Source organism: Coturnix japonica, chromosome 2, assembly GCF_001577835.2.
Source record: "Coturnix japonica isolate 7356 chromosome 2, Coturnix japonica 2.1, whole genome shotgun sequence".
In the NCBI taxonomy this organism is placed as follows: domain Eukaryota; kingdom Metazoa; phylum Chordata; class Aves; order Galliformes; family Phasianidae; genus Coturnix; species Coturnix japonica.
This window is the reverse complement of record NC_029517.1, coordinates 64,545,642-64,564,308: the sequence shown is the minus strand read 5'-3', so window position 1 is coordinate 64,564,308 and position 18,667 is coordinate 64,545,642. Positions and strand designations below refer to the sequence as shown.

The 18,667-nt window shown below is 49.0% G+C and overlaps 1 protein-coding gene across 5 annotated transcripts in view; it reads right to left on the bottom strand.

The window, feature by feature from the left end:
- RREB1 (ras responsive element binding protein 1) overlaps nucleotides 1–13,318 on the bottom strand; it is a 116,242-nt gene extending 102,924 nt beyond the window's left edge. For 2 of the 5 annotated variants that reach the window (XM_015854537.2, XM_015854543.2), the window contains exon 1: nucleotides 13,074–13,318. In XM_015854537.2, the coding sequence (XP_015710023.1) occupies nucleotides 13,074–13,218 (145 nt within the window). In that variant the 5' untranslated portion in view covers nucleotides 13,219–13,318. Of the gene's footprint in view, nucleotides 1–12,413; nucleotides 12,811–13,073 lie in introns of those variants that run through there. The other 3 variants (XM_015854540.2, XM_015854539.2, XM_015854538.2) reach the window with 2 other exon arrangements.
- Between the last annotated feature and the right edge of the window lie 5,349 nt (nucleotides 13,319–18,667).

The following is an 18,667-nucleotide window of genomic DNA, read 5'->3' as shown; positions in this document are numbered from 1 at the left end:
TAGCCCTAGCTGTATTTTACCACGCTGTAGTACTTGAAAGTCATCTGCTTCTGAACCAGGGGTTTTATGTGGGTTCATCTGCCTAGACAGGAAGCGTGATCTAATGGTGAAGACACAGCACTGGATACAGAGCATTTGGGTTCTTTTGCTGACTCTGTTACTGTCTATGTCACCTTCATTAAACATGTTTTTCATGCCATTGTCTGGATTGAAAAGAACACAAGCAGATGCTTATTCTGTCTCATACAACTGCTGTGACCCTGTGTCATTTCTGCTAATTACTACAAGAATACCCAAATGACATAGGAAATGTTAATCCAACTTGTAAGTTAACCTGAGTTAACAAAGAGCATCAGCCATATAAAAGAGCACCAAGTCCTTCCCAAATGCCTGCGCCTGTGCTGTTTGTTTTTCAAGACAGACTCTCTGCAACTTTATTTCGGCCTTGATGGAGACAGTGTGTTGCACATTCAGCTTTGCAACAAGCCTGGATAGGCTGGCTTACCCCTGTCACCTGTATTGGTGCACTGTGTAGTCCTTGAAAGCCATTCAGATACAACTTCTGTGCAGGGGTAACACCACAATGCGAGCACAGCCCTACTGGGAAAATCAACTCCCCAACTGTGGGAAGAAGTAAAGCCAATGGAGGCAGCAATCACCACGTCACCCTGGAATCCAGTTTCATGTCTAGTCTAACCTTGTTCTGAGATTGAGCAGCACAGTACCGGAAAAGCTGGTATCTTCCTCCGTCAGTATTTCAAGCCACATGTTGTGACTTTGGGAAGCTGCGCGAACACTGCATCTGAAGGAGTCATCTATGGCCTGACAGCAACTTGCATTCACTTCATTTTCAGGAAATTTTGCACTGTGAATCCCACATCAGAGAGGTCAGACAGCCCCACAGCCCTCACTCACGGAGCCTTTCACCATCAGGGACTCTTGCTATGAACACACAAGGAAAGGCAGCTTCAGTAAACCACAGCAGTGTCATCTCTGCAACAGCACAGGGGAGCGGAAGGGAGCTGCCAACAGCAGCGTGATTGATGTGCACTCCCCTCCCCTGCTCAAGTAATGGAAGGAGGGAAAGGGAGCACACATAGGACTGCAACCTGCTGTATCTCATTCAGCATCCCGAGGCAAACCAGATACTTCTCAAGCACAGTATGATGTATGAAAGTACGTTCTGCCACATACGGTGACTTCTCAGAGACAACACGGGACAAGAGAGAAGGGAACGGTACTGATGGGTTTATCCAGCAGCACCCAACTGTTCCCAGTTGTATTTCTCTTAAAAGAAAAAAGCAGGAAAACTGACACATTGCAGACACTCACAAACCTTACGGTGTTTCTCCTTTCTACTTCTTGCTTTTGGTAACTCGCTCTACTTAAACGCATTTCTCCTAACTCTCACTCACTCATGCAAAACATTCCCATCCCTACAGAAAGCAGAGGTCTGTTTCAGAGAGCAAAAAAACAACCCCAACCCAACATAAAAGCAGTAATGTTTTTTACGCCCTGCCTTCTCCTCTTACTGCAGCTCCCAGCTGTGCCCCCCGGCCCCCCGCATGCGGTGCGGGCTTTAAGGAGCGCTGGTTCTGCTGACATCAGTGAGGCTCCGGGGGCCATCCCGGCAGCTGCTGCTGCTCCTGTTGGTGGCGGTGAGCCAAGGCGCTGCTGTGCCGTTTGGTGATGTTCCCTCCTGCTGGCTGCCCCCCCCACTCCCACCCACACGTCTGCAGGGCTGGGTGAGGTGGTCACAGGCAGCCTGAGGAGACCTAAGCAGAAAAAGAGCACCTTTCATTTCCAGACTCTGGTCTAAAAGCAGTCGGTGATGACTGACAGCCATACCATAAGGTGAAGGAATAGCAGTTCTCCTTACTGGATGGCCAAGGTCCACATTGCCCTTAGGACTTTGCCACCTAAAGGAGAGAAATGCCACTCTCTTTCTCTCCCTACTCTTCCCAGAGCCCCGCTCTGTACAGCTGTTGCCCCATCTTAAACCAAACCCCATCCTCAGAGGCAGCTGTTCCCCAGCCAAATGCTGACAGCAGAGCAGCAGAACTTGCCCAAGAGCGCGACGTGTGTGCAAACCATCTTCCAGCAGCAGCAGAGGGGCCACGCTGCAGCCCTTTCCCTTCACTCTGCCGCTCCCTTCTGAAGGCAGAGCAGGCTGTGCCAGGGCACCCTTTGGCCCAGCTGACCCCACAGGCACAAGATTTCAGCAGCCAACGATCCCAGCAGCGGGGAGCATCCCCACGCTGAGCCGCAGCCAGATTCAAGGAGAAGAAAGGTGGCAGCCAACTTCACGCACGCCTTCAGAGCCTGCAGCTCAGACCCCATGTCAAGATTAGGAAAGTATGCACACACAGAGAACACATGAGCTGCCCCAGCGTTCGGCTTTAACTCTTGCAGGCACTGCCCATGGACGGAGCTGGAGCTCAGAGCCACTGCTGTCACCACATCTCCTCCAAGCCAGCCCCTCTCAGGCCACGAGAGCAGCCGTGCAGCCTCAAGCTGAGCAGGGCTTTCTCAAGTAGGTCAGAAACCGAAGCCAGCGAGACGCGCTCAGAGTTGCAGCTCACATGGGTTAAAGATTCTGGCTTGTGTCATGAATACTTTTTCTGCAAGTTAAACACAGGCCCCAGTCCTGAAACACTTCCCTTCGCTTCACCCATGCCAGTATTTTGACTTAAATGGAACAACCTCCTTAAGTAGAATTATATCTATGTTTGAAGTGTCTGCAGGATCAGCGCTTGGCATGATCCACGCTTGCCTCCGATGTACACGCACACCAGCACATTTTAGACATACCTGAAGAGCCACTAGGCTGAGCTGTGCTACGATGGAGGGAAAAAAAAGATGGTAAGTCCCTCTACAGCAAATGCTCTGTGTTTGTGTGTGGTAGGATGGTTCCTTGGGACAGAGAAGTAGGGATGTCTAAAGGCTACAGCTGGAAGCACAAGGAGGGACCCTGACCCTTGGTTTGGCTGGGCAAAGCTGAACCTCAAAGCTAAACACACATGTACACCATCAGCTCCAGAAACAATTCTAGGTGTCACTTATGATTATTTTTTCCTAAGTTATTATTCCTTAGAAGAGGTACAATTTAGTGCAGTGGTCCTAAACTGCAAAGAAACCTCCTTTAGCCAAGAAACCAAATCATCACCTTACTCTCACGTAGCCTGAACAAACACAGCAGATACCAGCACGAGTTCCCCTGGAACAAACCAGTCAAATTCATTCAAATCTTCATGGAGAGCAGCAGGGCAAAACCCATTCCCGTTCCCAGAGCTTATTACAGTAACATGACTAAACACGCTCAGCAGCCCAATGTGATAGGATGCATCCATTTGCTGATGCCAGACGAAGATGCATGTCTCTTACACATGGCACCCGCTCTCAGAGGCTGCTTTCAAAAGATGTTTTGAAAAGCGACCTGCTGCGTACATTCTTCACAAGTCATAGTATCACCGGCTGTGCGAGCGTTTGACCTCTACTTGCTATGTGCTGCGGACAAAAATCTGACATCAGCTTATTCCAACCTTAGCAACACCAAAGTGCTCCGACAAAGCTGACAGCAACAGGCTACTGCAACGCACCCACATCGCCCAGACGGACCCCCGACGTGCTGAGAATGCAACTGGTTTAGTACGTGAGCCACATGTTTTAAATTTGGGTTGGTTTAATCCCAGTAAGTAACCTGATTAAAATGGGAGTCTTCTCTGGAGGTCTAATTTCTAGCTGTTTCCATTACTCCATATGCTTTCATGTCGTATAAACATAACAAACGATACATACATCACTGTTGGGGTGACTTAAGAATCCAGTTTAAAGCTACGATGCAAGTTACTCGAGGCAGGAGAATTAGATTACGTTCTGAATGGCAAGAGCCAGCAACCGCACTTCATTTCACTCTCGGGAACATGATGTATCAAGGGGGTGATTCCTTTCTATTCCCATTTCTGCCTTTCAGAATAGTAACACTTGCCATTTTTACATACAGGCCTATAGGTAAAATGAAAGAGAAAGACACAGTCTGATCGCGATGCCTTAAGACCGGTATCATAGAATCATAGAATCACCCAGGTTGGAAAAGACCTTGAAGATCATCAAGTCCAACCGCAGCCTAACCAGTACCCTAACTCTAAAAACCCTACACTAAATCATATCCCTGAGCACCACATCCAAACGGCTCTTAAATACAACCAGGGATGGCGATTCAACCACCTCCCAGGGGAGCCTATTCCAGTACCTAACTACCCTTTCTGTAAAGAAGTTCTTCCTAATATCCAACCTAAACTTGCCCTGGCGCAACTTGAGGCCATTAACTTGTAATTTAATTGAAGAGCATTTTTGCTCCTAAATCAAGCAACACACCACCTCCTGAATATATACTTGTACTACTACCTAGGAAACAATCCTGACTCTTTGTCCCTCACGTGCAATCCAGGCATTTGTGATGAGAACATTCTGAATTCTACCTTGCAACCAAAGCTCTCCGTCCATAGGCAGACACCTCAGCAGCAGCGCAGGTTCCCAGCATGCCTCAACCTTGATATCTGGAAAGCCTCCGCTACGGCGTAAGAGGATAGTTATAATTAAACATTTATACTGAGGTAGTGCTGAGCGGGTCAGTTCCACAGTGTGTTAGGTGGCTTTTCAAAACTCGGTAATTGAATGCTGATCCCTGCCCTGAAGAGTTTATAGTGTAGGAAATCAAAGCGTAACACTTGGCATCTGTGTACTGGGAATTAAACAAAGACCACCACCCGCTCATTTTGAGGGTCTCTGGACTACACGCCTCCTATAAACATCCATTACCAGAAATAGTGGAAATTTTTAAATCAGCACACTGGACTTTCCTACTACGCATCTGTGCTACTCAGTTGTGTCTGAATTACCCACCGGGACAGCAAACACAGCGTGCAGTTTGTACAGTGTGCTGACATCTTCTTGCCCAATGTAAATCATTTTTGGCTCAAATACCTTAGCGATCATTCGGAAAAGAAAGCCAGTGAGCACACAAACAGAAGCGCTTGCTGCATGCAAGTCACACGACTGAGGCACTGCTGGCAAGAAGGGCTGCCAATGCGCCCAGTCACAAGCCAGGCATCAGCAGCTCCTCCTGCACAGGGTCACTTGAGGCTCCCAGCCGACCCCAGGCAGGCACCAGCACACGTTGGCTATTGGACCAACTACAGCCACAGGCAAGTCCATGGCATTCCCAATCTATTGGCCCACATCTTTTCCTATGGAGCTCAAGAGTTACGCAAGGGCGTAAATAAAAACTCTGCCCCCAGACACACAGGGACCATCTGCCCCACGTCCATCGTAAGGGAAAACTCCCCACACCCTTTTCCTGTGGTGAAGGACTGGCCTAGGAAGGACAAGTCTCTTCCCTCTCACCACAGAGAATGCAATCACAAAAGCTAAACCATAGCCTCTATGGTGAAGAGAAGGGATGCAGCAATGCCCATGCTGTATCGGTGACGTTCAAACCCAAGACAGAAGAGAGCTTCATCAAACAGGCCATTATAGCTCAAGGTCAGTTTGCTGTTTATCAAACCAAAGTCCTAAAATAGATGCGCTGATTTTATAAGTACACCTGTAGAAATTCTGAGCACCAGAAAAATACAAAGGCACTATCAGCACCGCTGTTTTTTAAAGTTTCCTGGTATCTTTCGTGCTATGAATGCTCAGGAGCTTTCAGCTGTGTACACCCCACATAAAACCTTCAACCAGTGAAATCTGAAAGAATGCTGATTCGAACAATGCCACATTTTCCACCTCTACATGCTATTTACACATCTGATTTATTAAACATGTCAAAGCAGACAGAATGAGACACAACCTGTGTTCAGCTTGGCCCACTTGACAGTTCTGCCAACACCTCAACTTTCATTTGCTGACTATAGAGCATTTAAGATGAGAACCCTTACCAATTACTCCAATCTTTCTTTTCTTTTTTGCCTTGGGAACCATGGAAAATCCTCAGTCAGCTTACACGTTCCAGGAGCTTTCAAAGCAGAGACTGGGAATGGCTTGAGTTGTCTTTAATAGGACTGCTGAGCTCATGGAATCCACCAGTTTCTTCCTGCAGAGTTCACAATGGGCATTGCTTGTTCCCAGGGTAACTGGCATCCATGGGGAGGTACAGATCACCTCACTCACCCCCAGGAAGTGGGGACAGACAAGATTTCTCCCACGAAGCGCAGGTAACACTGATACAGAAATAACTAATTCTTTATGACTTAAAGAAAAGCACAGTTCCCATCAATAACCTCCATTTACAGCAGGGAAGGAGCACGGTGATACAGCTCTCAGCCATGTCACAACACAGCAGCCAGGCTCCTGCCAATTCAAGTACTGTTAAAAGACCATCCCGAGCAGAAAAGCCACCTATCAGCTGTGAAAGCTGGATGTTGATCCAAGACCTGTTCCACAAGCTGCTTAGGACCACAGTTCTGAATCTTACTTGGAAACCAGTCAGTTGTACTGACACCTCGTTGGATCACCTGATAAGGAAGAGGAACCACTGACACCTGCAGCTGTTAGAAAAAGAAGCCAAAAGAAATACATCCTCCAGATCAACTCAATGCAAGGCATAAGGTGCATCTTCATCGAGAAGCACTTGTCATTGCACTCACACTCCTTCCCCTGGAACGTACAGACAAAGCTCATAAAGGGGAGCCTTAGTAACACAGCTACACCTCTCCCACAGCATGCAGTTCCACAATCAGTTACTGATGAGAACATCAGTGCAGGATATCTTCAGGCTTTTGGAGTTAAGGAAGGGGACAAAGATGGCAAGGGCATGCACAAGATGCCACAGCCACCTGTTGTCCTCAATACACACAACTGCATCACCATCAGAAACATACAATGCACATACAGAGGAAGAACAACACACTGGTATTCACATCCTGGTGCTTCACATCTGCTAAGAGAAAGTGAATTGAATTTGATGAAGAAAACACATTCTGTGTGGCGAACAAGGAACTTTAGCTAGGCTCTTTCCCCTGCCCAAAGCTGCAAGTGGTCCAACTTAAAAGGGACATTGCACCCTAAAGGAAATGAAAGAAAGCACTGCTGCTTAACGTGCAAAATACAAAGCAGTTCTTCCTTGTCCAAGCAGCAGCGATAGCAGTGTGAAGGAGCACGGCCTCAACACAGGAATGGAATTTATTGCTCTGATGCAAGTACTCGGAGCAGAACACTCCCAGGCACTGATACATCTGCACACTGACATCACCTGCTGTATGGAACGGGACTAACAGGGGCTCTCGCTCATACCAGCTAATTGCACACGATAAAAGAAAAGGCCGCCATGCTTTAATGGGAGCATTTTGTTCTTCTCATCTTGGGGGAGCAGGCATGTACCTATATTAATAAAAAAGGAGGTTGGTCAGTGGTTGACCATCCTGTTTTCAAAGGACGGATGATGCTGACAACCCATTCCTACAACACCTACAAGCAAGTCTGCGCTGTATCAAGAAGGCATGTGCTATTGCACCTGTTAAAATCTCCACCAGCAGATGACAACTGGAGAAGCCTTACATCTATCAGGGCCTGACACCTCCATTATTAACCACAAAATACATCTATTTTCAGAGGCAAATGAGCCAGTCACCCAGGCACAGCAGCACAGAAGACATCTCTAAGATGCTTAACTTTTTACTTACAAGTGCCTTAAAAGCCAGAATTTCATCTTTCCAAGCCAATAGCAACTGCACTGTCGAGCCCTTCAGCCAGCACTTTTTAAGGGCTCTACACAAAGTAACATCCCCAGTGCAAACAGATGTTTATAGACTCCAGATGCCAGGACCAGGGGATGCCTTCTTCAAAGGCAAAGGCGTCCATCAAGATGCTAAGATTAAATGTATGAGATTAAATGAGTAAATAAATTAAACACAAAACGTTGTGTTCTGTTTTTTTGCCGAGGAAGGTTAGATGCAGGAAAAGGATGGAATTTCAAAGTTGCATTCCAGGTGCAGCAAAGGAGATGGATCAAGGTGTTAAAGGCCCCTCTCCCTAATGGTCCTTGGAATACCTGCTTCAATCCAGGAGCCTAACAACGCCCCTGGGGGATTCTGGCAGCTTTTCTTTTCCCTGCCTCTAGCATCTCTATGGATGGCCAGGGCTCCTCAGGTGAATCCTGCTGTTAAAACAGCTGCCTTTCTCTGCATCTTTAAAGAGGCATTCAGAGTCCCTTAGCATTACTTAGTTGAATCACTCTGAATAAACAGTCTCCACCCATCAACTCCTTCTTTTGTGTAAAGCACCTATTCAAAGGCAGCCACCTTTATTGATTGCTAGGCTGGCCAACCTGAAAGCAGAAATACCACTATTAAAAAAACAAGAAGAAGAAAAAAAAAAGGCACAACAGGATACAGCAGAGCACCTGTGCTCATTTCTAAAGGAAGCACAGGTCCAGGTGTTGCTCAGTTGCATTGTACAATTCATCTCTGCCTGCAGCAAGTATCTGTGAGCCCGGGATCCACAGAATCACAGAATGACCCGGGTTGGAAGGGACCTCAAGGATCATGTAGTTCCAACCCCCCTGCCTGGCAGGGCCACCAAACATACACATTTACTAGATCAGGTTGCCCAGGGCCCCGTCCAACCTGGTCTTGAACACCTCCAAGGACGGGGCATCAACAACCTCCCTGGGCAGCCTGTTCCAGGGCCTAACCACTCTCCTAGTGAAGAAGCCCGTGACCAAGGATCCCACTGACTCTTCTCCCTTTGGTCCAGGCCCTTTTCCTTGTTCTGACCATCACCTACTGTTGCAATAGAGCAGCACGAGACAAACCAGCCATCCAACAGGAGTCCGCAGCTTATGCTCCAACTGGCAATTATTGGCACTTGTAACATTTCATCACAAGACATCAGCAGGAGCACTGAGCAAATTCTGTCACCCTGCTGGGAGTGAGACATGAAGGGGAAAGAGAATGGGATGCTCGGGTGCTGCTGCCCCATGCTCACTGCTATGTCCTGGGCCCTGAGGGCTGTGATAGGGACAGCCGGAGGGGAGGGAAGGACTTTGGGTGGGAAAATGCCACAGCTGGCAGACATCAAAGATGAGCCACCAGAGCTCTTGCACCGAAAAGCACAGACGCAACGCTCCTGAAATTCCTGTTCAGAAGTACCCCAGAGCCAGCCCAGCGCTTCCCATCCCAATCTCACCTATTTTCATTTGTAATAAAACACTGATAACCAAACCTGACCTGGCAAAGGTCTCCAAGCCCCAGGCCTTCCCAGCCCTGGTTCTGAACAACAGCTTGGCAGGTCAGTTCTCCCACCTCTCGCAGCAAGCAACTTGCTGCCTGTCATTTCAAAAGGCAACTCGTGTCACCCCCAGAGTTTACTTTTGCTCCTCCACATCCTTCTCCCAAAAGCTGCAGGGTACCTGAGCACTACATCCTCAATGAAGCTGCACTCACAGGAAGGTGAAACAGCTCCCAGTTGCTTTCTAACATGCCAAAAACTCTTGAAGAAAGCGCATTTTTTAAAGGCTGTAATCCCACACTTTGCTCGGATTCGGAAAGGAAGTAAAGGAAAAAAGACATGGAGCAACAGGCGTTCCCACTGCCGCTGGGAGACCTGCACGCAGCGCTGCCATCCCCCTCCAAGGACAATTACCTCCATGGCAGAAAGCAGCAGGTCAGCGAGGCAGCCGGCTCACGCTGCTAACACAGCCCAACAATGCGCTCGTTTTACAACAGCCTGCATTGCACTGGAAGCAGCAGGCACGATTTCACACGTTGCAAGAGTGTACACCTCAAACACACATTTCCAAACCCAGGCATCATCCATCAAAAAGCTAAAACGGGGCTTTTCTTGCACACGCATGGAGTTGAGCCTAACAGGATTTACTTGTTTTCTGCCCGTTCCTGGGGAGCCTCTGCAGTCCCTGCAGGCTGCTATCCAACATGCATCAGATGCTCCCGGAGAAGTGAGCAGCAGATAACTCGGCAAGGACATTTGCAAAGGGCAGAGAGAGCCCAATCCCGGTCACATTTAGGCATACTGGAGGAGGGTGGAATTACTTCTGTGCTTAGATAACCTGACTGCTCGACGCAGTGCTCCAGAAAGCTTTCTTCACTCTTCTAAGTCATTTCTGTCCCATGTTTTACTACTAAAAATTGGTATTTGAGGTCAATGAAAAAAAACCTAAAACAAAACATTGCAACTTAAAAAGTGAATCCCTTACAAAAACGCTCAGGTTAATTTTAGCATCCTTCTGTTTAGCTGCTTAGCAACACTTATCCTATGACCTTCTAAGCACCACCTACTTTTACAAGGGATAATGAATATAACCGAAGGGGTTTATCTATATGTTTTTAATCTATACAATGCAAGTACACAAACAGGTTAGACTTCAAGAAGAAATCCTAATGAAAACAATCCAAGCTGTATTTCTGCCTAAGAAGAAACTTTGGTTGGCTGAAGCCGAGCTATTGTTACGGTTGCAGCACAACTTCAATGCAGACAAAGCGATAACATCCTTAAGGACCGAGAGAAGCGCGATGCACGGCGGTGCCTGTTTGCCTTGGGAAACACCGCGCTTGCCTTTGGTATCGAAGAAGATTATGGATATTACTCAAAGATCATTAAGACACTCGGCTTGCCCAGTTTTGAAACATCAAGCCTCTCCTGCACCCTCAAAATCACAACACGAAGGGCAGGGGGGCAGCGCGTGTTGCAAGGTATTAAGGACGGCTGCTGCACAACCTGCAGGAGCTGAGTCAGAGCTCCTGCTCCAACATCCGCACAGCCCAGCTCTGGGTGAGGGGAAAAAAAAAAAAGCCAGCAGACACCCTGCTACTTTCTGCCTTAAAACGCTTATTTTTCAGGGCCACTACTTAGTGAAAGCAATGAGAAATAGTGGCTAGGAAAACAGTCAAACAGTTTGACAACTACCAGCTCCCAGCAAAGTAGAAGGAAAGGAAAAGTTTGTGCTGTCCTCCGCACTGTACTTAGAGGACAGTGTGTTTCCAAGCACTGTGCAAAGTGGGATGCCCGCAGCAGTAAGGTGGGGCAGCAAAGGGGCTGCATCCCACCAGCAGGTGAGGGCGGCCCCGGTCCTTGGGATGATGGGATGATGGGCTCCTGCTGTTCCTGGATTTCTAACAAACAAAAGGGCCCATTCTTCCCTGGGTGTACCTAACTCCCGTTAAGGCTAAGGGGCATTATGCAGGCACACTGAGAGCAGACTGGATACCCCCTAAATCTTCAAAGGGAAAATTAGAACCTAAAACAAATATGGCTGGCCTGACCCTGAGTCACCGCATCCCTCTCACTCACACTGACCCGGCGGAAAACAGGAACTGCGGTAACAAAACACAGGGCTCATTTCAGCCCTCGATGCGAGAGCCTCAGCCACCCTAACAGCTGTGTGCTGCAGGGTGACAAGACGGCGTTAGTTAGTTAGCAACTGCTCCTGTTGTTAATAAGCAGATATTCCTTTCTTCCCCCCCCCCAAAGCAGAGCGTTGGAATGGCAGTGCACAACAACTGTGTGCTGCCCCAGACTCGGTTGTGGGACTCCATTCTCAACGTGGCGAGGTGCTTATCTACACCAGGCGAAAAGAAGGAGCTGGGATGGCACTGCTGTTCCCCACATCGTCGTCGTCCTCCCTCCTCCCCCCTTCGAGTGCAGCTTGCCGCAGGCAGGATGCTGACGGCTCAGGGCATCAGCGGTTGGGCCTGGTGGTCTGAGGAGGGCTCGGCTCTCCCCACCAGGGTGCAGCTGAGAGGTGGGACGAGGCAAAGTTTAGAAAAGAATCCCGAGAAATGAGAAACGCTTAAGAACGGTGGAAAAAAAAAAGGAGCCGCGTGCGTGCAGAGGCGAGGAGGAGGGAGAAGCACAGGGAGAAGAAGCCAGAGGAAACTTATCTGCGACATGACAAAGTTCAATCCACCGCCCTCCCTCCTCTGCTCGACCGAAAAAAAAAACCACCACCCGGTTGCAGCATCTCGCTGCCCGAGGCCCTACTCTGCCCGACAACAGCGCGGCCCCTCCTCGCCGGGGGTCGGCATAGGACCCCCCCTCTTGTCCCACAACCCGTGGCTCCGGGGACACCATGGGAGGGAGGCTGCCCTAAAAGTTTGTCTCGGGTTGGGCTGGATGAAGGGGATCCCCCCCACCCCTCCCTGCTCGGATGCAGCCCCGCTCCGCACAAAGACGGCGGAGGGAGGGGGGGGATACCCTCCCGTCTCAGCGTCCCTCTCCTCGGGAGGGGAAAGGACACGCACGTCCCCGCTGGGGGATGGTGGGAGGAGGGAGGAAGAGGAGGAAAGGGGGGAAAAAAGAAGAAGAAAAAAAAAGAGCGAGAGGAGGGAGAAGGGCGGCAGGAGGGAGGGAGGGGGGCAGGGAAAGGGACGGAAAGTTGTTGGGGGGGGATGCGGTACCTGCGGAGAGCCGCCTGCATCCCGGCCTCCTCGCTGCGGCCTCCGGGAGGGCCCCGGGGAGAAGTTAAAGGGCTGAGGGCCGGGGGCTGCCGGCGCCGGGCTACGAGAGGTGGCTTCCTCGCAACCCCATCCCAATTGAGGCGCTGGCCGGTTAAAAATAAACTTTGCAGCGGGAGGGGGGGATGATCTGGCCGGATTCCTGAGCTCAGACGGTTTAATATGGATGAGCATCAGGTCCCGAAGGCAGAACGCCGCGGCCGGTGCCGCTGGTTGGTAGAAAGTCTGCAACAGGGAAGGGGGAGAAAAAAAAAAGCGAGCAAAGCCAGGAGCCGCGGAGGGAGGAGAGGAGAGGGAGGAGCGGGGGAAGGGAAGAGGGAGGCTGCACGAACTCATCATCATCTCCACCGCTGGCAGCCAAACTTTTTTCCTCCTTTTTTTTTTTTTAAAAGGAAACTTTTCCTTTTCCCCCCCGACAAGCGCTTCAAATTCACATCGCCGCGAGTTGCTCGCTCCCCAACCACCCCCCCCCACACACACACACAGCACGGTGGTGGAGAGGGGGGGAATGAAAAGCAAAACCCCACTTTATTTTCCTCCTCTCTCCTCTCTTCTCGTCTCCTCGCATCGGGCGGGGAGCGCCGCGTTGCCCGCGGTACTTACGGCGCACTTTGCTGGGGCTGGGCTGCTTGCGCCTCGACATGCCGCCGGGATGGGCGCCGGGGGGCAGCGAACCCTCCGGGTGAGCCACCAACTTGTTCCGGAAAAAGGAATCAAAATGGCGTTTCTGGGGATGTGCAAAGTTCATCAACTCCGCTCTAACTTCCCGTCCTCCGCGCCTCCCCGCAGGGGAGCGATGGGCGAGCTTCGGGACCCCGCCGAGCCGCGCTCCGCGGCCGCCCCCGCCCCCCGACCCGCCCCCGCGCTGCCCCGCGCGGCCCGATAAGGACGGCATCACGTGGCGGCCGGCTCCCTCCCGGGGACGAGCCGCCGTCGCCGCCTGGGGCGCGGAGCATCCCGGCTCCGGCCCGCGGGGTGCCCCGGCCGGGGGGGGATGTTGCCACGCGGCTCTCGGCGGGGTCTCCCCTCAGCGCGGCCCCGCGCCTCGTCAGGTGACAGCCGCCGCCTGGCAGCTCCCCGGCACGGCCCGCTGCATCCCGGCCACTTCTTCGTAACTTTTTACCTCAGGAAACGCTCATCCCGCACGTTTTTTTGGACCGGGAGTCTCTCTGAGGAAGCGAAAGTCCAAATGTGGTGTTCAAGCACTCTGTAACACCTGGTTACAGAGCTTCTCTCTGTCACTGGTACCACAGCGTGAGCTGGAGGATTCAACAGGTGATCTGTTGATGATCAGACAGGGATCTGACTGGAAAGCCAGTCCAGAGCTGTGTGCTGAATACTTCAGTCTTATGCACTCACAGTGTGTGTAAACTCTCCATCCCGAGAGCTCGATGAGAAGGAAAAAAAAAAAAAAAAAAAAAAAAAAAAAAAGTCAAATAAAACGAGTTGAGAGGAATGCCTCAATGAGGAGCTGGCTTTCTCTTCAAGGAAATGGTTATTTATGCTATTTCTAAGCTAATAAAGCCAGGCCTCTCAGCGCTGCTATTCGGGAGGTGGGACCTGAAGTCACTGGCTGGTGCTGAGGGAGCTTAGGTGTGGCCTGGGGGCACCCGGCTTGTGCCAGAGACATGGTAGCCTAGCTTAGTCTGCAAGGGGATTCACATGGAGAGGGATTCACAGGGAAAGGGAGAGGCATCCCAGGTGCCAGCTCTTTTGCCTGTGAGGCATCGGTGTTAAGTTTGGCTTAACTCTGCCCATCCCTCACAAAGGCACGCATGTCAGGAATACGCAAAGCCCACACCAGAGACATGAGCTGTGCTTTGTGTCAGGGATAACCATCCTCCCTTTCAGACTGCAAGCAAAGCATCTGCTGTTCTGGTGATCTGGAAATGCCAAAACTGCAAACTGAAAAGGCACACAGGTGTATTCAGAACACAGAACTTCAGCTTTACCCTATGGATCTTTGCTGTAGAGGTGTCAGCAAGCTGAGCTGCTGCCTGCTGGGCCTTGTGCGCTGCTACCTGTGAGGTTTGTCTGCAACTTTCAGTGCCAACAGATCCATCAGAGCCAAACTGATGACTGACAGAACAGCTGCATGAAGCTTACCCCACCAGACAGTAGGCATTAGAAAGTGCAATTGTTCGGCTATGAGGTTCTTGCGTTATGAAAACAAGCAAACAAACAAAAACAACGAAGAGAAGTCATTAAAAATAAATACGGTGCAAAGTGCCTTCACCCTTTTCATCCCCGTCCCTATTCCAGCTGCCAACCCGCAGTGGTAAAAGCTGTCAGTAAATCTAACAGCACTGCAAGTGGTTCACATCTTTACTTCAGTTATCTTTGCTTTCAGGCATCACATTTAACCCAGAACTGAACAGTTGTCCACTGCAAGCTTGGCCCTCAGAACATTTATGTTCACACCAGAAGACTGCCATGGTTTGGTTTCAGCTCAGATGCACATTCACACAAACCAGCCGTAGGTTAGGCCCAGAGTTCACAACCTCAGGCCTTGTTTGCACAGATATTTGCATACCTTGCTGCCATTTAACCGGTGTTCTTTAGAGGCTGGCACCTCACATCTAATTCACCTGTGGCTAAAGCCTCTGGAATGCTCCTTGAGGAGCTTCTGGCCACCTCTCCATCACATTTCTGACCCACCCTCACTGTATTTCCTACCTTCAAGGTACTCAGGCAGACCCCGCACAGGAGTGCTGGCCTGAAAGGGTCTGAAGTTCTACATCTTCCACAGCTTAGGAACTGAGGCTGGGCTATCACTGGGCAAGATAAATTAAAAGGCAGTTCTCAAATCTTCCATCATTTGAACTCTTACAGAAGTCAGAACCCACTGCAGTCTAAGGCTGCATGTGAAATCTTGAGCAAATTTTCACTTTTTCATTCCAGCGAAAGGGAAAGTAGATACCACTTTTGCCTAATAGAAACCACTTTTATGAGTAAAGTGACTCCCTCAAATGTTACCGCCTTGTTTAAGTGATACAGATAACCCTTTCGTTCTGTGCTTCCTTCCATCTGCGTTCTGTGTTTCATCCCATCTCCTCCCTTTTGTACAACCCAAGTGCCAAGTCGCTGTTTCCCTAAGGGTGCATGTGGACAGCAGTTCTCAGCAGTGATGGTAAATGTGATAAGTAGCAAGAAGACTTTCTCCATCTCCTACACATCCTCACACACCTCTCTGATCCTACACTGCATTGTTAAATACCATTAACAACAGTGCAGACACAAGAAGTTGCCAGTGATGGTGTTTTGTGTATTATTAGTGACATGAAGAAACACTCACTAGGTGATATAGCCATCCTGCTGGCTGAAATGTCACCTGCTGCTGTCCTAAGAGAAGGACAACTCTTCCCTTACTCACAGTTCAAATATCAGAGATGCTGATTGAAGGTGATCAAGGAAAGGAGACAAACAGGGTATGTAGCTTATGTGAAGGCCACAGCTTGAGGATAAAACAATGTCTTAAGTGAGGAGACCAAAGCAAACGTTGGCACTAAAAGAGGAGGTCAGGATAACTAGGACATCAGTTTACTTCTGCTCTTGTTAGACATTGCCAGTGTCTTCTGCTTTAGATCACACTATTGAGACATCCTAACACAGGGAAAAGCATACTTGGAGGAGCAGAGAATGCTGCCCCGAGGGCGTCAAGAAATAAGTCTTTATAAACTTTAAGACCAAAAGAAATGCTCAAATTTCCTTGACGTTTTCAATCAAGTATATCTTGAAATGAATAAACACGTCACTGTTGGGTCTCCTTTGAGTTAAGGATCTTGCTTTGGCTTTGAGGGGTTTCTTCTCCAAGTGAAATACAGGCTTGGATCAAAAACTCTTTGAGAGTAAAACAGAGCTGTGAAGTGTGCCCACTATACAGGCAGGGTAATTATCCAGAAAAATAAAAGAAAAAAAGTGGGAAGTTCAATAAAACTTATTTCCTACAAAGTGCTTGGGAGACCAAGCTTGATGAATGGAGGGAAACAACACAAGATGGCACACCATGTAGTACCAGCAGCAAACCCTCTCGCAGCATTTGTCAGATGACATGATATCATACAACATCCCTATTTCCCATATGTGGGTGAATGTGATGTACCACTATGCTCAGCTATCCCTGCCTCTGTAAATCCTGCAGCCAGGGAGATACGGGCAGAGCGGTGAAACTTGCTTCTGCAGCCACCCCACCCATATCTCCAAGGGCAGCTTTGGATGATCTGAAAGTCAAGGCCACTCCTTCACTGCCAATTTAACTTACTATCACCCTTTCTTTAGTGAAAGAAAACCCAGGGTAGAGCTGTGTTTAAGCACTTTGCCTCACATCTCAACAGGATAGCAGTTGCACGGCTGGAAATAAGACTCATCTTTCCCTCAAAATCCTAGTGTATTTTAATCAGGTACTAAGCCATCCCCACTGCTTTATGTCCTGTCCTCAGCAGACAGTATTTTACTGATAACACACAGCAAAAAGAAGAGCTCAGATGTGAAGCGTTTGCTGCCTGCTTGCTTCAAGCCATTTCGACAGCACAAAACAGACCTGCAGCTGACTCACCCATAGCCTGCTATGAACACCTCTTGCCTGAGGACTCATCTGGAAATACAAAGGCAGCATGAAACCTAGACTGCTTTTTTCCCCATGTACCACTGAGGGTAGGGCTACCAGTATGTAGGACTGGTGGGAGCCTCTGACTGCCTCAGTTACTGTCCCATCTCCTCTCCTTTCACTGTGTGAGCCTCTGGAAGATGCAGTGCAGAGCATCCCAGGGACTGGACCAGCTTGATGAACAAGTCCCTTCCCCAGCCCTGCTTTTCAAGGCACAAAAAGTGGCATAAAGTATTCCACAAAGCCATTTTAGCAATAGTCAGTGTTTCTAAATCCTTTTTGGGGAAGATCAACAACTGCAACCCGTTCTCTCAGGAAACTTTAAGATTTATTTCCTATATAAAAATGGTAACTGTAGAGACAGGCTAAAGTGATACGTGAGCAACTAGCCTGTCCTTGATCCCTGTCACTGAAATAAAGCAGCAGGAGCACAAAAGAGGGTTATTACCATTTTAATAAGTGAAATTCTCAGAAGAGGATGGTTTAAAAAAAAGAGAGAGTGTTTTACATGGATAAAGCCAAGTAAAATCTATCTGTGCATACCTAATTGCCAAGCACATCTTGGGACGGCACAGCCTACTTATTGCCTAAACTGCTCCAAAATGTAGCGCGACAAACTAACAAGCAGATGTTTGACATTTATGGCCTCAAACAGTTCTCTGATCACTACTGTACAGCCTCAGAAACAAGTTGTATAGCCCACGTGCTGTGTGTAGAGACGGGGTGGGAAAAAGAACAGCGGTAAGCAAAGCCACCCACTGCAATACCTCTGCTTCGTTTAAAACTCTGCGTCGTTGCTGAGAAGTGTTTGTTGCCAGGTAATGCAAAAAACACACGCGTGGAAAAATTAAGTTAGCGTTTAATGCCCAGTTTGTGCTTTGGTACTGAGCACGACGTATTTCAGTCTTATTGACCACCCAGCCTCTCACACCTCATTGATTGTTAGTTTCAATGTGATTATTTTCCCTCGTGTAGGCAAGTAGTGAGCCAGCTGTGTGTTTCCCTATGTCCAATTTGCTACGAAGAGCTGATTCCAAAACCTCCGACAAACAAAATAAACTCCTGTTTATTCATTTTCAGTTGTTCAAAAGCCGCTCTAGCACTGGCAGAGATACCAGGAGCTGAAGGAAGGCAGCAACATCCACCCAAGGCGCTATTTACTATGTTTGTATCGTAGGTGCGTCACTGAATCATAGGGTTTGGAAAGGACCTCTAGAGATCAAGTTCAACCCACTGATAAAATGAAGGATACTTTCTGCTCATTCCATGTGGCTGCCACAGTATAGCTCTATACGACACCATCTTAGTTTAACGTATCCCCAGTTACGGAGTATGCAACAGCTTCCCTCTAGAGCTTGGTCCACACTTGCAGATGTCACCGTTAGGATGTTTTCCTTGATTGCTTCAGCCCGCATTTTTATTTTCTTAACTTCATGCCATAGCTAAATATAGCTGAAAGGCTGCAAGTAGAAAACTGTGTGAGGGAAGAAGGAAACCCCAAGCAGCCCAGGGGAAATATGGTAGACAGTGCTTTGAGATGCGCCCACAAAGCAGGAGAAAACAGACAGAGAGGGCCAGGAAGCAGCAGAGA